Raw genomic sequence first — 21269 nt, 5'->3', positions numbered from 1 at the left:
ACAAAATCCTTCTTTTAATGGGAAGGTTTGAATGCTTGGATGAGACATTATGAGGGAAGATACTCCTACCTAGTAAGGCAAGCAAGGGCCCCACCTTGGAGCCAGACACAAGAGGAGCCCCAGCTTATGGAGGTCCAAGGATACCTGTCAGAAATAGTTATGCTGCTGTTCTGTAGGCTATGCCTTGATTGTAAAAGAAAAAAAAAATTAAACAGTTTATCTTGTTTTCTCTGACCTTAAACAATACCAGGGTTTGTTATCCACACAACTGTTGCTCAACATCTATTTTCTCTATTTATAAATCAGCAGTTTCTGATAAACTTAGGCCAGCCTATCTGGTGCATCAACCATGGCTCATTCACAGTAACTTGAATGTTATTCAAAATGCTTGTTCTGAACTTCAGCAAGATGTTGTCTTTGTCTAGACTCATAAACTATTTTTTATTTGGTGTAATTAATAACATAAGTTTATTTGAAGCTAGTTTAGGGAAAGCAAGCATAAATTAACATAAACACACCTGGACATTTTAAAACTATACTTGAACATAAAATGAGGAATGAACCAAGACTTTTGATTAAAAAAATATAATAGTCCATTGCCAAAATTGAATATTTGAAAAGTTTAAGGTGAGCCGAGGAGAAAAAGAAATTCTGATAAAACTACAGGAAATTATTGTACGTCATCATGATATATCCTTCGAAAAGATGAGACATACATTGTGACTAGGTTTTATCTCCTCCTCTCCTCCCTTTCTTATTCACTTCCTGTGTTTCTAAGCATACTCACCACACCTGTTTCATTAAATGATCTAAATCAGACCAATGAAGCAGATTCTGCTGTATTTGGCTATTTTAGCTGATGTGCCTGGAGAGTTATGTTTTTAGACTCTAATAATTCATATTTTAATACCTGACATGCTGAAAGCAGCAGACATCCGCTTTGGGCTTGTAATGTTTCTAGTTCCTTTTTAAGGGTGTAGGGGAGTTTCCTTTTAAGATGACGAACCTGGGACTTCTACAAAAGTTTAGTAACTGCTGGCTGTTTAACACTGGTAACATATTTTTGTGACGTAAATTCTCACTCATAACATAACTATCCATTTTTTACTATTAGAATTGTAATATTCAGATTTCTAACATTATTCTGATTATGTTTCTAACACATATATGAACTATAGAAGCTTAACTGCTGCCATCTGAGGGGTTTATAACTTAATTTCTATAAACTACTTGACATCTTTTAAACAGAGTTGCCCTTAACAGAGCTGGTGAATGCTTTAAAATCTTTTCCTTCATCTTAAAGAAAAATTCTAGTCCAGCAGCTGGCAATGACAGAACATACATGTCAGAAAACAGATGAGCTCTGCAGGGGGGAAAAAAAGCCAAATATTAACCATATAAGTATAGCAATATCACTGGACAAAAAACATAATCAAAGAGCTTTTTCTTTTTTGTTTACAGGTAAGACAAAAACAAAAAAAACTAAACTACTTCTATGTAGTCTTGATCTTAATGACACATAATGATCATGCTGACAGAATTAGGTTGGAATGATATGCTAAAATAATAGTACAACCTTTTTTGAATGTGGATGATGACGATGTCTCAAGTCAGGTTTGGGGTTACCTTTTAAATTTCTTATTTTAATTAGTATAATTTTAGTATTTAGTAAAAGTCAAAACAATCTGAATTATTCTCATCTATAGCACAAATTTTGCAGCTAAAACACCTTTAATACTTCTGAGCACATTTTCCACTATAGGTTTAGGAGTGTGTTTTATGATTGGGACCAATTGAAAGAGAGTCATCTGGTGTTATATGAGAAAAACTGGATCATAATACAGCAGATCGGTAGACCTCCTCCATATATAACTCAATCAAGCACCTCGCTTTGTGCACTCTGATGAAGCACCAATGTAAGAGGAAACAACTATGCTGAAGCAGAGTGTGTGTTTTCCTGGCTACTGGATTGCAGCTGGATTGCACTTAAGTCCAGCATTGGTGTGGTTTACGACACTGCATGATGATGATGATGATGATGTAAGAGTTTAAGACAGCTGCTCGTCATGGAAACCCATCAAATTAAACTCTTCGTATACTATTTCTTGAGCTAATCTGAAGGCCACATGGGGGTTGGAGGTCTCCATGTATGTAATGATTGTTCTGAAAGGTGGGAACCTCAGTTCATACAAAATGAATCTAAGTCTCAGCTATCCTCCTTCTGTGATTCCAAGCTGCCTACCACCTTGTGGCTAAGTCGCTGTAATTCAGTCTCTTTCATTTTGTCAAAGGACCACTCCCATTTTGTTGCAAGAAAATTTGATAACTAGAGTTTTAGCACAGATGGTAATTCTATCATGTACCATGCCCGACTTCACCGAGAGTCCCAGATAAGCTATCTTTCAGCTTCCTACTAAAAACAAATAACTAGACTGGATTTAAATTGATCAAACTCCTAGTCTTTCTATTTGTTAAATAATATTGTTCAAAGAAAATTGTGCCGACCTGTGGTATTGAACTGTTGTTTTTGTATGACTGATTCTGAGGCCGCTGGTCAGTTCATCCCTTCTTTGATTTGTTTCCTTATTCCACAGCCATGCATTAGAATTACACCAATTTTTCAGTATGTATGAAAACTATTTGGTACTAATAGGTGGCACATTTCTCTTGGTAGTAAAATATTTTGTGGTATTAAGGGACAAATACTCCAAAAAGTGCTTAAGTCTCAGATTATTTGACACACTGGTAGAAAGCACCAAACATCTGGTCATGTGATGACTATAAAGGCATCCAGCAGAACTAATGTAGCTACTGGACTGTATGTTAATTGACTGATAACATAATATAAACAACAATTCATCAAAGTGTCAAAAGACAAAGGTGAAAGCATATGACTTCCCCCTGTGGAACTGACATACCCCTATACCCCTGGGGTTTTATCAATCTATAACACAGCTTAAAACCAAAAGATAAATGAGACAATATTCTGCAAGCCTGAACTGGCCCAGGAAAACTCCTAAGTGCAATGTTGTTCTTCCCTAGTCTTCCCAATTCACACAAGACTGTGACAATCATTAGAGGGTGGAAGTGGACCTGCACTCCTGCTGTGGTCATTGTGCATGTGATGGCCATCAGGAAGGTCAATCTCCTGGAGGATCCCTCTTTGCATAATGAAATATTTGACTATCAGCCATCCACTCTAGTTTACAGCTCTTTATTCATCCTTACATTTCTCTCTCTTTTGAAATACCTGTTATTGTATAGGGAAGTTGCCTGACTTATAACTAGCAAAAACAGAAATAAATAAAGGCTTAAAAAACTCAACATGGGGTGATTTGAAAACGAGTAAAAATCTGTATCAACTCTTCCATACAAAAGCTCTGGCCTCTGCCACTCAAATTGTTTGGATGATCTTGTGACGGATATCTGCATTAATGAGACTCGTGTGCCATCAAGCCCTAGAAGACCATGTCTGCGGGTCTTTCGTTCTGTGTCTCTGCCAGTTTCCTGCTGCCGCCACATCAGTTGGTTATTAGATTAATTCATTCTGAAATTAAAACTGGAATTGTTCCTGTGTAATCAACCTTCTTGCTGTCTCAGTCCATGATGGTTCTTCCTGATCTCAGGAGACCTCTAGAGTTTTCTATAGACTGATTTGATGTCTTGCAATCATTAAACAATTGTCTTACAGATGCTTCTTACTGTGGCCATGGTTCAGAGTATTCCTCATAACCAATAGATATCCATTTATTGCCTTGCCACTTGGGTTGTCAGTGATTTTTCATCATATCTACCAGCTTTTACCTTCTGACCATAGCCCTGTCAGATTCCTTGCCCTCCACAAATTCCTTGCCTCACACTCATACATGTAAACTTTAGAGTTTTGTTTTATTCTTATTGTCAGAAAAGGGCATAAGCTAATAAGAAGGTCACACGGACTCGAGATGTGTTGTTTTTGTTGCCTCAAGCTTTCTAATCACTGCCTCCAATGAGTCAGGGACAGAATATGTATGCAGTGAACCTGTTCTCATAGTTAACTACATGCAAAAAATAAAAAAATCAAAAATTCAAGGGTATGAATACTTTTTTTAAGGGACTATATTCAAAAATAATCTGAACAGATACTTATCAACAAACAATAAAGCTAATTTCCCTTGGGGAAGAAATTTGCGGTAAACCAGACGGCAAACCAGACGATACAAAACTGCATCTGCACATCAGATAAATCTAACAGACCAGAGGGTTCATCTCATGCTGAATATTATTAAAGGCACCCAAGTAGTGGAAAAAACAGGATCCTAGATGAGCTTGTCCAGGGTGGAGTAAGTCCCCTGAAGCAATTGATTGCATCATTGAGACCAACTATTGGAGGTTAAATCCATCAATCCTCTCCACGCCTATTCTCCACCTCTTTTTGTGCCTGCTTCTTTGGATGGTTGACTCTTTATTTGTTACAAAATGTTTTCTTTTTGTCCTCTCTATTGGTCTTTTTCTCCTAAAGCTTCAACACACAAACAAAAGCTAAGGCAAGGCAAGCTTGGCACATTTATTTCACAAGTAAAACAATAAAATAGCTGGAAAGTAAAAGCAGAATAAAAGCAATAAAGATACAAACATGATCATCTGTAGAATAGATCAAATTGGACATATAAGAAGTTTTTTTTTTTACATCAATATTATGCTTTCTACCAAAAACTAAAAGATTTATCAATTAATGTTTTTTTTGTTTGTTTGTTTTTGTATTTTTTTTGTAAACAAATGTCCTTAAATTAGCTTTAGGCAACAGATTATATAAGAAGGAGGATTAGAAGTGAGCACGTTCCTTTACCTCCCACTGAGCCGATCTCATGATTTCTGCATGACCAGGCTTTGGGTCTGACCTGTGGGCGCGCAGCAGCCACGGTGGGCGGCATCGGGGCCACCAGCAGCCGGACAGAGCCTCCATTCACCCGGCAGCCTTTCATTTTGCCGCCACCCCATCTTTAACCTTATTTGCATATTGAATTGTAAACACGTTAACCAGAGCACGTCCGCCTGTTGTCTTTTTTTTTTTCATCTTTCGGAGAAATCGCATCATGGCAGTGATGCCATGCGTGCGTAAAGACGCAAACGTGCTGTTAAGCGCGTTCTGCTCGGTATAAAACCTACACAGACAGGAACAGAGAGTAAAGAGCAGTCAACGCAAACACATGTGGAAATATTTTCTTTAATGGAAGCACAATTAATTGGAGGATCACTTTAAACGTAAATAACTGTTTTTTTCTATTTATTTATATATTTTTTATTATAAGATTATGTTTATAGCCTTAAGGAAATAGAAAAGAAGTAAGTTAATAGCATGATCAAATCATGATAGTTATACAATGATGTTATTGTGATAAATTAGCCTACAGTTTATACGGGAAATGTTATGTAAAGAGGTAAAGTTTTGATGGTTTCATAAAGTGGTAGAGCTGAGTGGGAGAGTCAAAGCGGAAGAGAAGGGAGGGTTTAAGTTTGGGTGAGTGCTTCATCAAGCATCCCAGTGCATTAGGCGTGTGGTGTTCTGAGGTAATAGATGAACTTCTCCTTAAAATTAATTCACGACTGAGAAAACTGATTTTTTTATTTGCTTTTCTTTAATAAATTCTCTGAACATTGTTTAGTTTTTTTATTTGTCATCCTTAATTTCAGGTTGCCCTGGAGACGGTCTGTCAAGAAAAGTTAGTTCATTAAGGAATTAGAGACACCTAACTCCCAAGAGTCCCAGAAGTCTTCATCCTTTCAACTTTTATTAAGGAGCAGATTTGAAGATGCAGCAGCTGGAGGATGATAAGGTAAACAAAACCTTTCTTATCTGCATTTTATTAAACTAGAATTTAATGGTATCCATTCAACAGTAATGCTCTTTGAAATTGGTTGGAGCTTATGGAACTGGGTAGTAGATCTCCAGGTTCCAATACTACTGTATTTTTCCACTAAGGAAGTCCGGATAAGACTTTAGCACTTCAGCAGATGACTAAGAGAGGGGGGAAAAAATAAGGCAGTATTGTTGGAGGGTGGCAAGTTGGGACCTGTGCATCCTTTAGTATCCTGCATTTTATGAGAAGAGGGAAGAGGGCGGAGTAGAAAGACTGCAAACTCCAGGAAAAGGAGACCAACCGCATGCTGGATATATTAGACATATTTGTAAATGTCAGCATGATATTTTGAAAGAATGATTAAAATTATCATGATTGAAGCACCTTGTGATATTTGCCCCCCAGAATTAAACAGATATTAGTTATATGATCTAGGTGCTTTTATTTAAAAATGAAACAATGTATTCATTTCAACTGAAGCTCATATAGGTTATTACACCTATTTGTAGTTAATAGAGGCGTGGACTTGAGTCATATGACTTGGACTTGAGTCAGAAGTTTACTTACTTTGAAACCAGTTTGATGAAATCACAAAACACTAAAAAAACTCAACTTGAAATTTAACACTAGGCACTGGTGATTTCACTTCGACTTGAGCCTTTTCACTGACCGTTAGCTAACGTAGCGTGCTAAACATGTGGCTCCAAAATACCATTCAGAGGTATTTTATTATTACCTCTAGTATTAAGAAGATTAGAACTCAAATTTTGGTCTTGACTCCAGAAAAGCCCATTTTAAATTTGGATTTGACCTTGACCTTGAATGCCTTTACTCATGAATTGACTCTATGCATCAGTGCACAAAACCTAGACCTACCTATTAATTACAGATAAGCAGCTTTATGCTGACTGCACTGATTGTTTTAAATGTGCTCATTGTGCAGAATATCATTCTTTTATTTTATTGGTCTTGAGTAACAGTAGTATAAACAGTTGATCTTACCAGTCTTTTTAGTTATCCTGCTGGAACAGCCAGCTTTACCTTTACCCTGATGTGAACGGAGTGGTTTTTGGACTGAATGTATAGGACACCTTTCTAATCATAGAAAACACTCAAAGCCCTGAAAGCAAGGATCACATTGATCCATTCGCCCTCACACTTTCAGATATTCCTATACACCCTACAGATTAGTGGGTATTTTTCCCTTTTTTGCATAACCTTTACTGTCCTTAGTTTTACTAACATTTACAAACAGCCAAATATAACTTTTTTTGAGAGCTAGAGGTTAGTGGCTTTATCCTAGCCAGCTGAATGGCAGCAACAAGTCGGGGAGGGGTAACATTGTTCTAGTTTATAAATGAATCAGAACATTTTGTTGTCTGGAAGCTGACCTTTTATAAACTTTGCTACCAGATAGCAATGAGCTATTTCTAAAAGTGTCCTGATGAATGAGACAGGGTGTGACTAAATACACTTTATGAAGAAACAAATTAACAGTTTGCATTCTTAGTAAAAACTGACACCTTTGCAAAGCTTAAATGTGGTTGGTCTTTTGTAAGCAGTTGCTCCATTTGCTTGGATGTTGCCTAAGTTTTTTGCTTCATATGTTACAGAAAAACTAGGTGCAAGACGATACAAATGTGGAAGTTAACTGTTACTAAGAAAATAAGGTGTGATTCTCTGTGACCTTGGATAACTAAATTATATTACTATGACATTAAAAAAAGGAAAGTTAATCAAACATAAATTGGAAAAGCACGGCTTTTACACATGATGCCCGGGTTCAATGCATATCCCTTTTTAAGTCTAATAACCCACGTCACATAATGAAAACATATTTTTGTAAAAGATTCCAGGATAGTTGGATGTGAGTTGGATCCAGATGTTGTGCAAAACCACATGTATTTGTTGCTAATTTTCACTCCATGTGTGAAAACAGACAAAAAGACTGTTGACTGCATGTCTATGCAAAAACAAGCCCAGAAACATGTCCATACAACCCTTAGCCAGCCGTGGAATGATCATATGACACTGCTGCTTTTTGCACTAATGGCAACTCCCTGTTTTTAGCAGTATGTTTACTACAAAGAGTGTGAAATTTAAAAAGTTTGGTATGCCACGAAAATAAACAATGCCACTGTTGATGTTTTCTTTTTTTCTCTATTATCAATGATTTGAAATTATGTAAAAAAAAAAAAAATTCAGGATTTCCTGTTTTTTGCTAGCTCACTCTGACTCAGTTGCAGCTTTGCGATAAGCTACGGCCATCTGATGCAAGCAGCTGCAAACATAATGTTCCAAAAGACTATTACTGTAATGCCGTTTTAAAATCAGAACAGAACAGAGGCTTCTCTAGTAAAAGGGAAGAAAAAGAAGAGATAAGTGGCCTACAACATGTAAGAACAGACTGTTTTTTTTCAGAGCTTCATTTTGTTCGGAAAAAGGCATGTAGTGAACTCTAATAATGTTTCAGGACTGATTTACATAACCTGCGTGGAAAGAGATATGATGAAAGACAGAACAGGGCTTTCTGTGCTCATTTTGGTCGACTTGCCTTAATGTGAGCATGGGAACCAATTAAACAAAACAATGTAAACAATGAATCAGCTTTTTTGTGTGTTATGTCAGCGGCAGTGGGAACAGAGCGGAAAAAAAAATAATTTCTGTTCGTTAATGAGGCTTTTTGGTTGGCAAACGTTATCTATTTGACTCGCCCCACAACCCATTAGGATCTCAGTGATTTTGTTATTTGAAAGGCATGTGGTGAGTCAAAAGTGAAAAGTGAAACCTTTTGTGAATGCTACCTTCATAAAGCATGTTCCAAACCACAACTTCGTAACACCTGGATTCAGTTCTTCTTCTTTATGTTTAATGTCATATTATGTAAAAGTGTTATCCTATATGCCATGTATAGAACTATGCTAGAGTTCACCAGATTTAATATTTAAATGTATTATTATACATACCTGGTCTTTTGTAAAAATGTGATTATTTTGGATGATCAGATGTAGCTAAACAAGTTAAGCAGGACCTTTCTATTTTGGCTGAGTGGTGCAAACACCCTGCAGTTACATAAATATGCAGCAAAAAAGTATACAACACAATATTGAGGCTTACAAGCTGAAACAAAATTCATACAAACCGCATGCAATGAGAAAACCATGCAAAAAGGAATGCTGCAAACACAGAAAACAGGGAGAGGCAAAGTGCATTGATAAAAATGCATGCACGGATGACGTCATACATGCACCACTTTGTTTAAAAAATATATAAATATAAAAAATATAACTGAGGATGTCTGGGGGATAGTGATTCGCCTACATGTTATGAATGCTGGCGTACCATAAAGAATAAATTATGAACAGTTTAGTTTGTGCCTTCCAGTCGTTTGCCCAAAGTAAGACGTTACTTGGATATAACCTAACAGAATATCTTCAGAACAGCTCCAAATTACACAAAACTCATATGGGTGAGTAGAACATGATGTAATAACGTAAAACCAAGGGCCAAATGTAAAAAAAAAGTTGTTTTTCTTTTACTTGTATTTGTTTTTTCTGTTTGCAGCATCTTTTCTTTGTGTTTTAACTCTGGGGTTTGTGTTTGCAGCATGTTTGCACTTTGCTGCTACATATTTTTTGTGATTGCAACATTTATCCTTTGCAGCAATTTGCATTTGTATATATTTGTGTCTTTTATTTTTACTTGCAAGCCTTTTCTGTCCTTGCAGTCCTTACCATGCATTTATATCGCATTTGCATCCCTTGTTCATTGTATCTTCCTGGCAACATGAAGTAGGCTCTAATATCTTAAAAAGCAACACATCTGGGCCTAATATGAAGAATATCAATAACCAAAACCACACACATTTGTGTTTATTAGTCTGGAATGCATTACAAGGCCTTTGGGACCTTTAAACCACAATGAGAGTCATTATCTGCAAAAGCATAATACATGGAACAGTTGTTGCATCACATTAAGATAATTTTGTCAAAATGTAACATTAAAGAGGTTTGGCAAATGTTGTATCTATGGGAGAGCTGCAAGGTAAAACAGACTGCTAACTAAGAAGAAATAAAAACCCATTATAATATAAACATTTGATCATACCCAGCTCTACAGTTTTATCATCAACATTTGGGAAATCTTCTGAGGTCTGGTCTGTTTCTGGCCTGGGGTTGTTTGCTTCTTTAGGAGCTGCACTGTATACTGTATGGTTGGAGAGATTTATTTCGCTCTCCAGCATAGGTTCCGGAAGAATGCCAATCATTTAGGGCTAAAACAATTAATCTGATTAATGGTGATTAATATGTTATAGTAATAATTGTTAACTAATTTAGTAATCGATTAATCATTAACTGTAGTAAAGAGACTGTAAAACATGGCTTTAGCTGACAGAGCGACCAGCTTAGATCAATTATTATATCAAAATTATTAAAACATTTGTAAATATTTTGCATTAAACATTAACAAAACTTTTTCGTCTGTCAATATGTTCAATCCTGAACTGTTCAAGGGGAAACATTTTAATTTCACCTGGTTTAATTTAGAAAAAAAATATTTCTTTAAGGAACCTTTAACTATACAACTATTAATCGATTAATGAAAAAATTATCGACAGATTAATCTATTTGCAAAATAATCGTTAGTTGCAGCCCTACCTTTATTACATTTTTAGCTTTAAACTCAAGAGCCTTTGGATTACACCACAGTGCAAAGAGCTAAAACATGCCAGCAAGTCGACATCTAAGGGCCTAAAAGAAAAAAAAGAAAGGATTTGAGTTTTGCTACTAAATCCCTTAATCAAAGGCTCTAATCTGACTGATTTTGCTGTAGCATTTACTTCAACATGCTGTTCATACTTGAAGCCTCCAATATAGTTGGTTTAAAACAAGGCAGCATAAAATAGATTGATTTCATTTGTTCAACTGACAGTTTATGTCCTGTGAGGTGTTTGTATCCATCAACTTTCAGGCCCAACATACAAATCAAATGGCTTAATTACCTCTCAGTTAGAGTCAAGTTCTCCAGAAGGACCTAATTATTTGATTCCGGTTTGTTAAAGCAGAGAAGCAATTAAAAGTTGCAGGACACCGGCCCGCAAAGACAGGATTCCCACATTACTTGTCTAGATACTTTTTTTTAATTTTTTTTACTTGTATTATTTTTCTCTGATATTAGTTTGCACGGAGAGCTAAAACATCGGAAGCAACCTTAAAAAAAATAAAATAACAGGAAAAATTCTGTAATGGGGGAAATACTTTGTCACAGCTCAGTAATATGCAGGTTAATTACCCAGTTATGAAAAAGCTGAGGCTATTTAATTCCTGAGCCAGCAGGAGAAAATATTCAGTAAAGGAATTATGTTCTCAGAGGCTCTTTAGCTCCTTTTCTGAGAAATACCTCTCAGCCACAAATCAGGGGAATCGTGCAGCGCGGTAACACCTGCTTTCAGAGCCTAGTCTGCAGCTGCTAATGTGCTGATCTGAAAACAAGAGGGAGAGCATTTGCAGAAAAGCCTCATTGTATGTAATTACCAGTGTTCGTGTAAACAAGCAGAGCTTTGTTTTTAGCCTGGAATGGAACACATCCAGCATTGAAAGCCAGGGAGCCAATTGTACACAAGCTCCATCAGCTTACTACATCTGCCTGTCATAACGAGCTATCTTTTTACATCCAAACAGCCCAAGAAGAAGATTACACCCTACCTCCTTTACTGTGTCGCAACAGCTGTCATTGGTTCGCTGCAGTTTGGATACAACACAGGAGTCATCAATGCACCTGAACAGGTGTGTAAGCGTGAGACTATGCATTTCTATTATTAATCTCTTTCTGGTATCATCTGTGCTTGTTTGGTCACAGGGACATGAATAATAATTGTGGTACAGAAAATGTGCCTTGTTTATGTAGCCAAAGAATCCATGTTGGTGGTGGTTAGGTCTACTTTGCCCCCTTGTGGACACTTTAAAAAAATGTTTGCTTTAAAAAACTGACCCTTTTCTTGTGCTTTTTGTCCAGAAATTACGAGTGTTTTTCCAGAATGTATCGAGTGAACGTTATGGGGAGCCTTTTTCCCCAGGAGCCACCACCATGGTGTGGAGCTTTGCTGTGGCCATCTTCAGTGTGGGCGGCATGATTGGGTCATTCTCTGTTGGAAGCATGGTTACCAAGTTTGGCAGGTGGGAAGATAATAAATATTTGCACTTTGTTTATTTTGTTAGAGTGAAATGCGTTTATAGGTGCATATCAGTACATTAACACAAATTACACACACAGTGATAGATTTAAAGTGTTTATTTTTTCTGTGAAGATCACCTGTATCAAACTCAAGCCCTCCATAGCCAGTGTGTTTGATTTTTTTTAGCTGTATCTCTGCTTTAACACACCTGAATGAAATAATAATTAAGTCATTAGCAGGACTCTAGAGAGCTTGGCTCCATCTGAATCAGGCAAATCGGTTAGGAAACATTAAGAATGAGCGGAAGTTGGTCAGTGGTTGCCATAATAATTGCTATCGGATTAGTGCTGGCAGTTAGGAAGGAGCTTGGAAGAGGAAGCAGGGGGCAACTTAGCTGAAGGTGGACACACACACACACATGAATGACGCTGGTTAAACTGGGACCACAGTCTTCCGGAAATTAATAAGAAAAAAAAGTGACACAAATGTAGATAACGGGTGAAACTCTCTGTTGTAAAATCCATGTCAAACCTCCTAGTGGTGGCTAGGGACATCAGGAGGTTCCTATGCTAACTGTATCAGCATTAGGAAGCATACTGTTTCCTTGTCCTAGTTCCTTCCCTAGTGCCAGCACTATTCAGATAGCACGTGGCACTCAAACACATACTTCCAATGTAGCTTATGTGTCCTTTCTGATTTGAGGCATTCAGATCAAGCCATTGAGTGCATGCTGTGGAGGTTGTTCAGCCATTTAATTCAGGTGTAATGAACCAAAAACATATCTAAAGTTGCAGGATAGGTGCTCAGTTTGACACCCCTGATTATATTAGATGATTATTTTACAGACAGTAATTTGATCTAAATCTGAATTTCACATACATAGCTATTTAATAAAGAATTTTAAATGCTGGAATGTTATTCAATTATGCAATAATCTTGGTATGGTCTCCACAGTCATTAGAGAAACTGCTAAGGTGACATCTGTTTTGTAGACAGTCTTGATTTTCCAGATGAAGATTAATCCAATAAATGATTTTTGCTTTAGAAGCTGGCTGTTCAGAGTACAATATCCTAATGTATTTCTGGAAAGTTAAGTGGAAGGAAAATAATAGGTAAGGAAAGGTGCACAGGATCCAGGAACTCACATAGCTTGGAACATTACTGTAGAAATAGAACTGAGATGCTGCTCAGCGGTCGAAAGTCGTTTCAGAATAAAGTAAACATTGCATATTATCTGGAACTAAAGGTCCCAGAGACTGAAGAAACAAATATAAGTATTGAGTTTATATATTGTACAGTATATGGAAAGTAATTGTTTTTTTTATTGTTCTTCTACTGTAATATTTACATTTTTGGAGTACCGGAAATACTGTTTTTCTTAGCTGTAAGCCACAACAATCTAAATGAATAGTAACAGCAACTAAATGTTTTTTTTCTATTTATGTAATAAATCTATATCATCAACTAGTTTCACTTTGTGATTCTACTGTCATTTATTTAAACAGATATGTCTGTGTCTTTTTCTGTCTTCAATTATTAGGCGAAAATCGATGGTGATCGCAAATGCCCTGGCTCTGTTGGGAGGTGCTCTGATGGGACTGTCGTCTTTGAGCCGTTCTTTTGAAATGGTCATCATAGGTCGGTTTATCATTGGTGTTTTCTGTGGACTCTGCACTGGTCTGACCCCCATGTACGTTGGCGAGATCTCTCCCACCGCCGTCCGAGGAGCCTTCGGCACACTGCACCAGCTAGGTGTTGTGATTGGCATCCTGGTGGCTCAGGTAAAAGCCTCTCTTCTTGTATGAGCTTTATAGAAGGTTTATGTTCTCTGTAACCAACATTTATATGTGATTAGGGAGAAAATGACTTTGAACTACGTAGAATTAGAGTTTTACCACCAATTTAAGGATTTCAATAGGACTTCATGCACCTGGCAACTCAAAATTTTTCATATTTCACACAAATCAAAAGGTAAATGATAACAGATTTTTCTCAACGTGTAACAACAGGAAAACTTAAAAGTTCCTGTCCTTGTAGAGATGCCCACAGCATAATGCTGCACCCACTATGCTTCACAGTGAAACAAGTGTGTTTCAGGGTGATGTTTAGTATTTTCTTTTTTGAAAAGACTTGGATTCTGTTGCACTTAATTTGGAATTATCAGAGTAAAGACGGCTGGATATAAATGTGCACCACACCTCAGATTTTATTTTTGAACAAAAATATTTTAACATGGTGTAATGTTTCTTCAACTACACAGTTAATTACCCTCCAATAAAATACATTGAAGTTTAGAACGTTGTGAATACTTTTATATATTGTAAGTTTAATATTGGTTGTTGTGCAGATAAGTATGCAAATCTATTCACATGAAGGGACCAGGATAAAGAAGAAAAAAAAAAAGATAAATACCATCCAAGTGAAGATTTCACTTTAATTAAGGCTTTGTGCTGAAAAACAGCTATAATGATAATTTTTGCTAAATAATTTGTTCCTAAGGTAATTATATAATTTTATCCAACTTAAATATGTTTTCTTTTTCTTTGTGTTTCAGATCTTTGGCCTGGAGTCTGTTCTGGGATCAGATGATTTGTGGCCTGTGCTGCTCGCCCTGACCATCCTGCCGGCCTTGCTGCAGAGCATCATGCTGCCTTTTTGCCCCGAAAGCCCTCGCTACCTCCTGATTGTCCTTAACAAAGAAGAGGAGGCCAGAAAAGGTCTGTTTTTACTCTGTTCCTTTAGCTTTCACTCTTTAAGATGAAACCTGCAGCCACCTTAAAAGTTTATGATTATATACTGTACACCAACTTCACCTGCTTCCTGCTACAGCTCTGGAGCGTCTGCGCGGCACTGAAGACGTGCACGACGACATTCAGGAGATGAAAGAGGAGGGCATGAAGATGGCCATGGAGAAGAAGGTGACTGTGCTCGAACTCTTCCGCTCACGAAACTACCGCCAGCCGATCATCATCGCCATCATCTTGCAGCTCTCCCAGCAGCTGTCAGGCATCAACGCTGTGAGTTTGCACCACATGCAGCCCAATACAAACCATTAAACACTCATTTAGCCAGACTTGACTGTTTTTCTGACAAGTATGTAACAAGAGATACCTCCAGGGACTGTTTGAGTGCACTCTGGGCAAGTGATTGATTAATGATTTTGGTGACAGGGTCACGCAACAAGGCCGTATACATTCGTCATCGCTGTCCTGACAATCTGTGTACAGGCAGTCACTGCAGTATTGATCAAACCCCAACAAGCACATTAACTTTACTGACCTAGAGTCAATAAGCAGCTTATACTCTTAACCATAATGCAGAATAACCTCATGGAAGAACTCAATACCTTGAACCCATGCATGTTTAGCTGGAAACAATGAATAAGACAAAAATATCTGGATTTAAATCACAAGTATTAGCAGTTCTTAGTCCCTCGCAGCATTACAAAACATTTCTAATCTTCACTTTTACTTCTAATGAAGCTTGTTTTTAGCTGCAAGCAATGGAAAACTCAAATCCCTGTTGGGACTACCTGCAGGACATAATGGACTGTAAAAACAGGCATTCCCGCAGGAGCATGAAAGCCCCCCAAACAAGAGGACTTACTGTGATGCTCAAAGCTTAGTGACCACTTAAATCATTTTTATGGATAATTAAGGACTCAGAATTGTACGACTGTTTATTACACTCAAAGTAAAGCTAAAAGGTAAGCTGAATTCAAACATACATAAATAAAAGGTTTTAATTAGATGATAAATGCATTGATACATTTAAACAGAAAAAAATATCAGGTTGATTTAGAATTCTTTTAAAATAGAAAACTAAAGCTTTTATTTATCTCTTAAGGAATCTCTCGGTTCTAATCCACAACCCTCTGTTGGCTGTAAATATAACATGAAACCGAGCTCAATTTCTCTTAACTACTCTATAAAATAGTAACAAACAAAGCTCCTCATATAAACTTGTCCTCACTGACAGTAGAATCAAAAATTAAATACTTAAAATTGAAACAGTGACAAACGAGGCTGAGGAAATATCTAAACTAATGTTAGGACAGCTTAAACTTTTCCAAAGCTCACCAAGTCTCAGCAAATATCCCTGGTAGGTTGGTTACTCAGTAAAGGATGAATTTGAGGAAAGTCAGCCCCAGTTAAATTAAATTAAATTTAATTTATTTATATTGTGCCAAAAGGTCATTTCAAGGCACATTACTATTCAACCAGATCATACAATCAAATTGATTTAAAGTTTTCTATCTAAGGAAAACCAGTTGATTGCATCAACTCAGTGACTCAAAGGCAATCCCTCACAGCAAGCATGCTTGTAGTGATAGTGGAAAGGAAAACTCCCTTTTATCAGGAACAAAACCTCCAGCAGAACCAGGCGCAGGGTGACCTGCCATCTGCTGAGCCCGACCGGGGTTCAGGAAGACAGAAGCAGATATACAGAAAGAACCACAGATACTGCTGCTGTCAACCAGCTCCACAGGAGGCCCCGTCTAGGAAACACACAGCCAGGCAGACGAGCTCCGAGCCAGCTCCCATGGTAGAGGATGAAGAGAACATATCCAGCCAGTCACAGTCCGAGAAACAGGACAACACTGAAAAACAGGCTGAGCTCGAACATCTATAAACAAAGGTGTTGATGGCAGCAGCACAGCTGATATTTCTCTCCAGGACAAAGGGGCCCTATGTCCTCAAGCAGTCTTTAGCAGCATAACTATAGAGATGCTCAGGATAACCTGAACCACTCTAACTATAAGCTTTATCAAAAAGGAAAGTTTTAAGCCTACCCTTAAAAGTATACAGAATGTCTGGCTCACGGACTAAAACTGGTAGTTGGTTCCACAGCAGAGGAGCCTGATAACTAAAAGATCTGCCTCCCATTCTACTTTTAGAAATACTAGGAACCACTAGTAAACCTGCAGATTGAGAGTGAAGTGCTCTGTTAGGAACATAAGGAACAATTCCCTGTTAAATAACTTCATACTAGCTACAATAAAAATAAATCAAGGCGTTTTTAGCCTTTGAAATTCGAAACAAAGTATAGAATTCTAATTAGAACATAGAACACATGAAATGGATCATAAATGTACAAACGTCTAATATGCCTTAGTCGTATAGACTTTTGTGATCTGCTAGTTCGAAGCAAATTCATGATTCTTCGGGGCTTTTCCTCCTAAAGATCTAAGGAAATGTGTTAGAGCATGGAGCTTTATGAACACTTAAAAAAACAACAAAAAGGAAATCTTGACTAAAATCTGGTGAAATCAACCAGAAAACAATAAAATGGGTGGTCATTTTGTCTGGAAAACGGGGACCAAGCCAAACCTAAAGAGTTAATTATTGGAAATTGTTGCAAAGAATTTATATTTATCAGTATTTCTATGATTTATAAATGACAATTTATTCCTAAGACTTTTTCAATATTAACACCTTTGATGCATCTACCCTTTATCAAATAAATCCACCCCTCACCAATTTAATAACCTGTTTTTCAGGTTTTCTACTACTCTACAGGCATTTTTAAAACCGCTGGTATCTCTCAGCCCATCTATGCCACCATCGGGGCTGGTGTGGTCAACACTGTCTTCACTGTTGTCTCTGTAAGTATCTATACTGCTAATTCAGTTCTTATTTTCTGTTTGCTGACTGCTAACTGATCAGCCTTGCTTTCTGTTCTTCAGCTGTTCCTCGTTGAGCGAGCAGGAAGAAGGACTCTGCATCTCATCGGACTGGCAGGGATGGCCATCACTGCCCTTCTTATGACCATCTCTCTCTCTTTAGTGGTGAGCTAGATTCATGCAGTGAGTTTTTCAGCTGCTTCCACGTTGTTCTTTTATTCTAAGCTGTCTTAATCCTTTTCCCATGCAGAACAAAAACGAGAATCTGAGTTATCTGGCTATGGTGGCCGTGTTCGGGTTTGTCGCCAGCTTTGAAATGGGTCCGGGTCCCATCCCCTGGTTCATTGTAGCTGAGCTCTTCTCTCAGGGGCCTCGACCTGCTGCCATGGCTGTCGCTGGTTGTTCTAACTGGACCGCCAACTTTTTGGTGGGGCTGGGATTCCCTAAACTGGAGGTATATTTCCTTACACTACCAGAAATACATGAATCAAATAGTAGCTCATGACACATAAAAAGTGTAAAAGTTAATTTAAATACTTTGGCAAGATGCTGTAGTTTAACACACAACTTCCAGTTCACCTCATGAAAAATAACCTTCTTTCAGGAAATCTGTGGCCCGTACGTCTTCCTCATCTTTATGGTCCTCCTCATCCTTTTCTTCATCTTCACTTACCTGCGAGTCCCTGAGACAAAAGGACGGACCTTTGATGAAATTGAGCAGGGATTCGCCGCCAAACCTGTCGATTCCACGGTCCCTGATGCTGTGTCCATCAGCCAACCCGAGACCCAGGATCCAGCACCTTTGTCCCCCACAGAAAAAGTCCCCATGGTGGATCTACCTGTAGAGAAACAATAACTGAAATTGAGGATTCACGGACTGCAGCTTCTTTCTGTAAGAATGAAGCCGCTAAAAAATAGTTTATAGGTCCAAATGTTACAATTTTTAATTTTTTTATACAGTGTTTTGCCCATATAATATAGTATTAAATATAAAGAAAAACAATTTTAATCCTGACCAAACTTGATTAATTGTGCCACATAAAAGGATCATTGTATGTTAAAATTTTCAGCTGCCTTCAGCATTCAAAGGTTACAGGCTTAAGGGGGTTAATATATTGAGGTCAAGAATCTAAAGTTAGTGAGACAAAGGCATTTCGGTCTCCACAGGAGTCAATAAAATACTATTTTTGCAGGGCAGGGGAAGCACAGGAGACCACAAAGGAGCCACTGCAAGAAGACCCACTTTGAGCATAAAAGGTTGTCCCTTATTATACACAGAGGACATATTTTTAAGCACATAAAGAACGGATTTATCCCAACTGTTGGTGATACCTCATGACAGGCTTTTCCTTTATTTATGAGGTTTTAAATTTAGCTTTTTTCTGAATTTGTGCCGATAAAGCAATGTAAGAACCTATGTGCAGGGTGCTTTTATTCAATATAAGGCTTTCTTTTTATTTAAGCAAAAAAAAAAAACCTCTTCAGGTTAAGGATTTTACAACATGAACGATGACAAGAAAAAAAAATAGAAGCCATAATCTAGTTGTTTACATCATGCACACAAAGTTAAATTAAAGTAACTCTGGTTGTAATATTTTGTAAATATTTTAGGGTTTTATTGTACTTGAAATTCTATCTACAGAAACTACTGGATCACACGCTTTAGAAATCTATAAAATTATGTTTTGTCAGTTTGAAATAATATGTTCTCATCTGTGCCGTGCATAAAAAGCGAGTCCTGCCTACTCCTAACTTAATGTACATTACATCCTGTTAAACATTAACCTCGCGAGATTATGCTGTTGGATAGAGACACTAAGTGGATTGTATTTATTACAGTGTTTTTAACGTACAAAATGTGTATTCTGATTATGTGAGATTATACATGCATATATACTGTAGACTCAAGTTCCTGCATCATGATCAGCTGCTTCAGTCTTTGCTTGAAACCAGGTCGATGTTTGTAGAGCTGCATTTCCATGTGGGTGTGCATAAACTTGGTGAAGACGCACTTTTCTTGTTTCTGCTTTGCAGTTTGCACTTCAGCTGTCACAGTCATTTCTAAAGAGATATTTATTTAGTTTGTTTGTGGTTTTATTTCTAAAATGTTTACTATATTTGTTACATTCATTCTGATTTGCTTTTAGTCTTTTTTTTTTTTTTTTTTTGCACTCTGCACAATCTGTAGACAATGCCCTGATCCTGCTTTTGTCGTCCACAATATTCACTTGAGTAATTTGTATATTTTGCTCTTTTAATACAATATTTGTGCAAATAAAGCCAGTAAGTGTCACTGCCAGGTGAGCACAGACCTTCATGTGTAAAAGGAATGTGTGACTTCCCTAATGAGTATACTCGTGTGTGTGTGTTTTTTTCTGTGTATAGCCCCAGCTGCTGCAGTATTTAGCTGTCATAAAATATTTAATGTAACTGCTGCTCTGTAAAACTTTATTAGGACCGTCTAGTATTCATGGCTCCACACTGGGGCTGTCTCCATTTCCATTTCTTACTGTCATAAAATGTCTTTTTTTTTTCAAGTGAGGTTCCAAGATTTTAACATTCCGTTATACATGTATAGGATAAGTGCAAATGTCTCACTGGAACTGCAACAATCAAGCTAGTTGATCAAGCTAGTTGTACTAAATTAATATAAAATAATATGAAACACATAAATGTGAGTATAAAATAAATTGGACACAAAGAATTAGATATGAAAAAAAGCAGCAGATGAGGACTAAAAGCACCAAATGTAAGACTTGTTTAACATTTGACCTGCAGACAAGATCATTACAGTTTTTTTTTTAGAGGAAATGATATAAAGTGCTTAATTAGTTTGAAGTATAGCAAAATTGCGGGTTAATCATTTCAACAATAAAGCCCTAAATTATACCCAGTTGCACATTTTTTAAATTTTTTGTATGTTTGCTGTAAAGCACATATTAGATTAAATAGAGGATATTGATTTCAACATTGCACCTATAATTAGTGTAATGTTAGATATGAAGCAGATTAGCATCACTGGGCATCTAGGAAACAACACAAAAAATGCCATTATCATTTGTTAACTATTTATCAATGTTTTTTTTTGCTTAGACAAAACTTACTATGTAGTCAAAACATGTTTTTAAACAAGCGTTGGTATTTTATTTATCTTAGCATTTCAAACTAATATAATTTGTGCAAAGTTGACTCAATACAAAGTCCCAGGAGCTACTAAGCCTTTCTTTGCAACTGAAAAAAAAACAGTGTTAGAGATTTAACAATGTTACAAATTAATCTATCATGTGTCTATGGAAAATTATCGAATTTTCATTATAAAAATGTTTTTGAATTGATCAAAAATATAGCAGCTTCTTTTCTGCATTTTCCTATTAACTGCTAAACTGCTTCTTTATAATAACAGGTAAGTGTTAGAGAAGTATTTAAAAAAATTCTTAACAACCATTGCTTTATTTGTCACTGGTGTTTTAAATTCAGCTAAATATTGAAAACTTACATTTTACTATATATTCTTAGGAGTTTTTGTCTCCTTATTTCATAGATAATTTTTATATCATGTTTTAGAAATAAATTCAGTAATTTTTTTTCTACAATCCTGTTTAAATTACTAATTTTACTGAGTGAAGCAAAA

At 36.9% G+C, this 21269-nt stretch overlaps 1 protein-coding gene across 2 annotated transcripts; it reads left to right on the top strand.

Annotated features, from left to right (window-relative positions):
- Nucleotides 1-5106: 5106 nt before the first annotated feature.
- slc2a3b (solute carrier family 2 member 3b) lies at nt 5107-19988 on the top strand. 2 transcript variants are annotated; one of them, XM_038284205.1, is made up of 11 exons: nt 5107-5244; nt 5674-5816; nt 11522-11626; nt 11856-12016; nt 13556-13796; nt 14570-14732; nt 14845-15032; nt 17516-17620; nt 17702-17803; nt 17889-18092; nt 18243-18494. In XM_038284205.1, the coding sequence occupies exons 2-11, from the start codon at nt 5793-5795 to the stop codon at nt 18492-18494; spliced, it is 1545 nt and encodes a 514-aa protein (XP_038140133.1). In that variant the 5' UTR covers nt 5107-5244; nt 5674-5792. The 2 variants fall into 2 exon arrangements, with proteins under 2 accessions (XP_038140133.1, XP_038140134.1); XM_038284206.1 differs by lacking the exon at nt 5107-5244 and adding an exon at nt 5461-5550 and having other exon boundaries at nt 18243-19988.
- The last annotated feature ends 1281 nt before the right edge of the window (nt 19989-21269 follow it).

The sequence above is a fragment of the Cyprinodon tularosa genome, unplaced genomic scaffold (genome assembly GCF_016077235.1).
Source record: "Cyprinodon tularosa strain WSP-4 unplaced genomic scaffold, ASM1607723v1 ctg2, whole genome shotgun sequence".
Lineage (NCBI taxonomy): Eukaryota > Metazoa > Chordata > Actinopteri > Cyprinodontiformes > Cyprinodontidae > Cyprinodon > Cyprinodon tularosa.
Note: the sequence above shows the minus strand (reverse complement) of the source record. Positions and strands in the feature narration are given on the sequence as shown.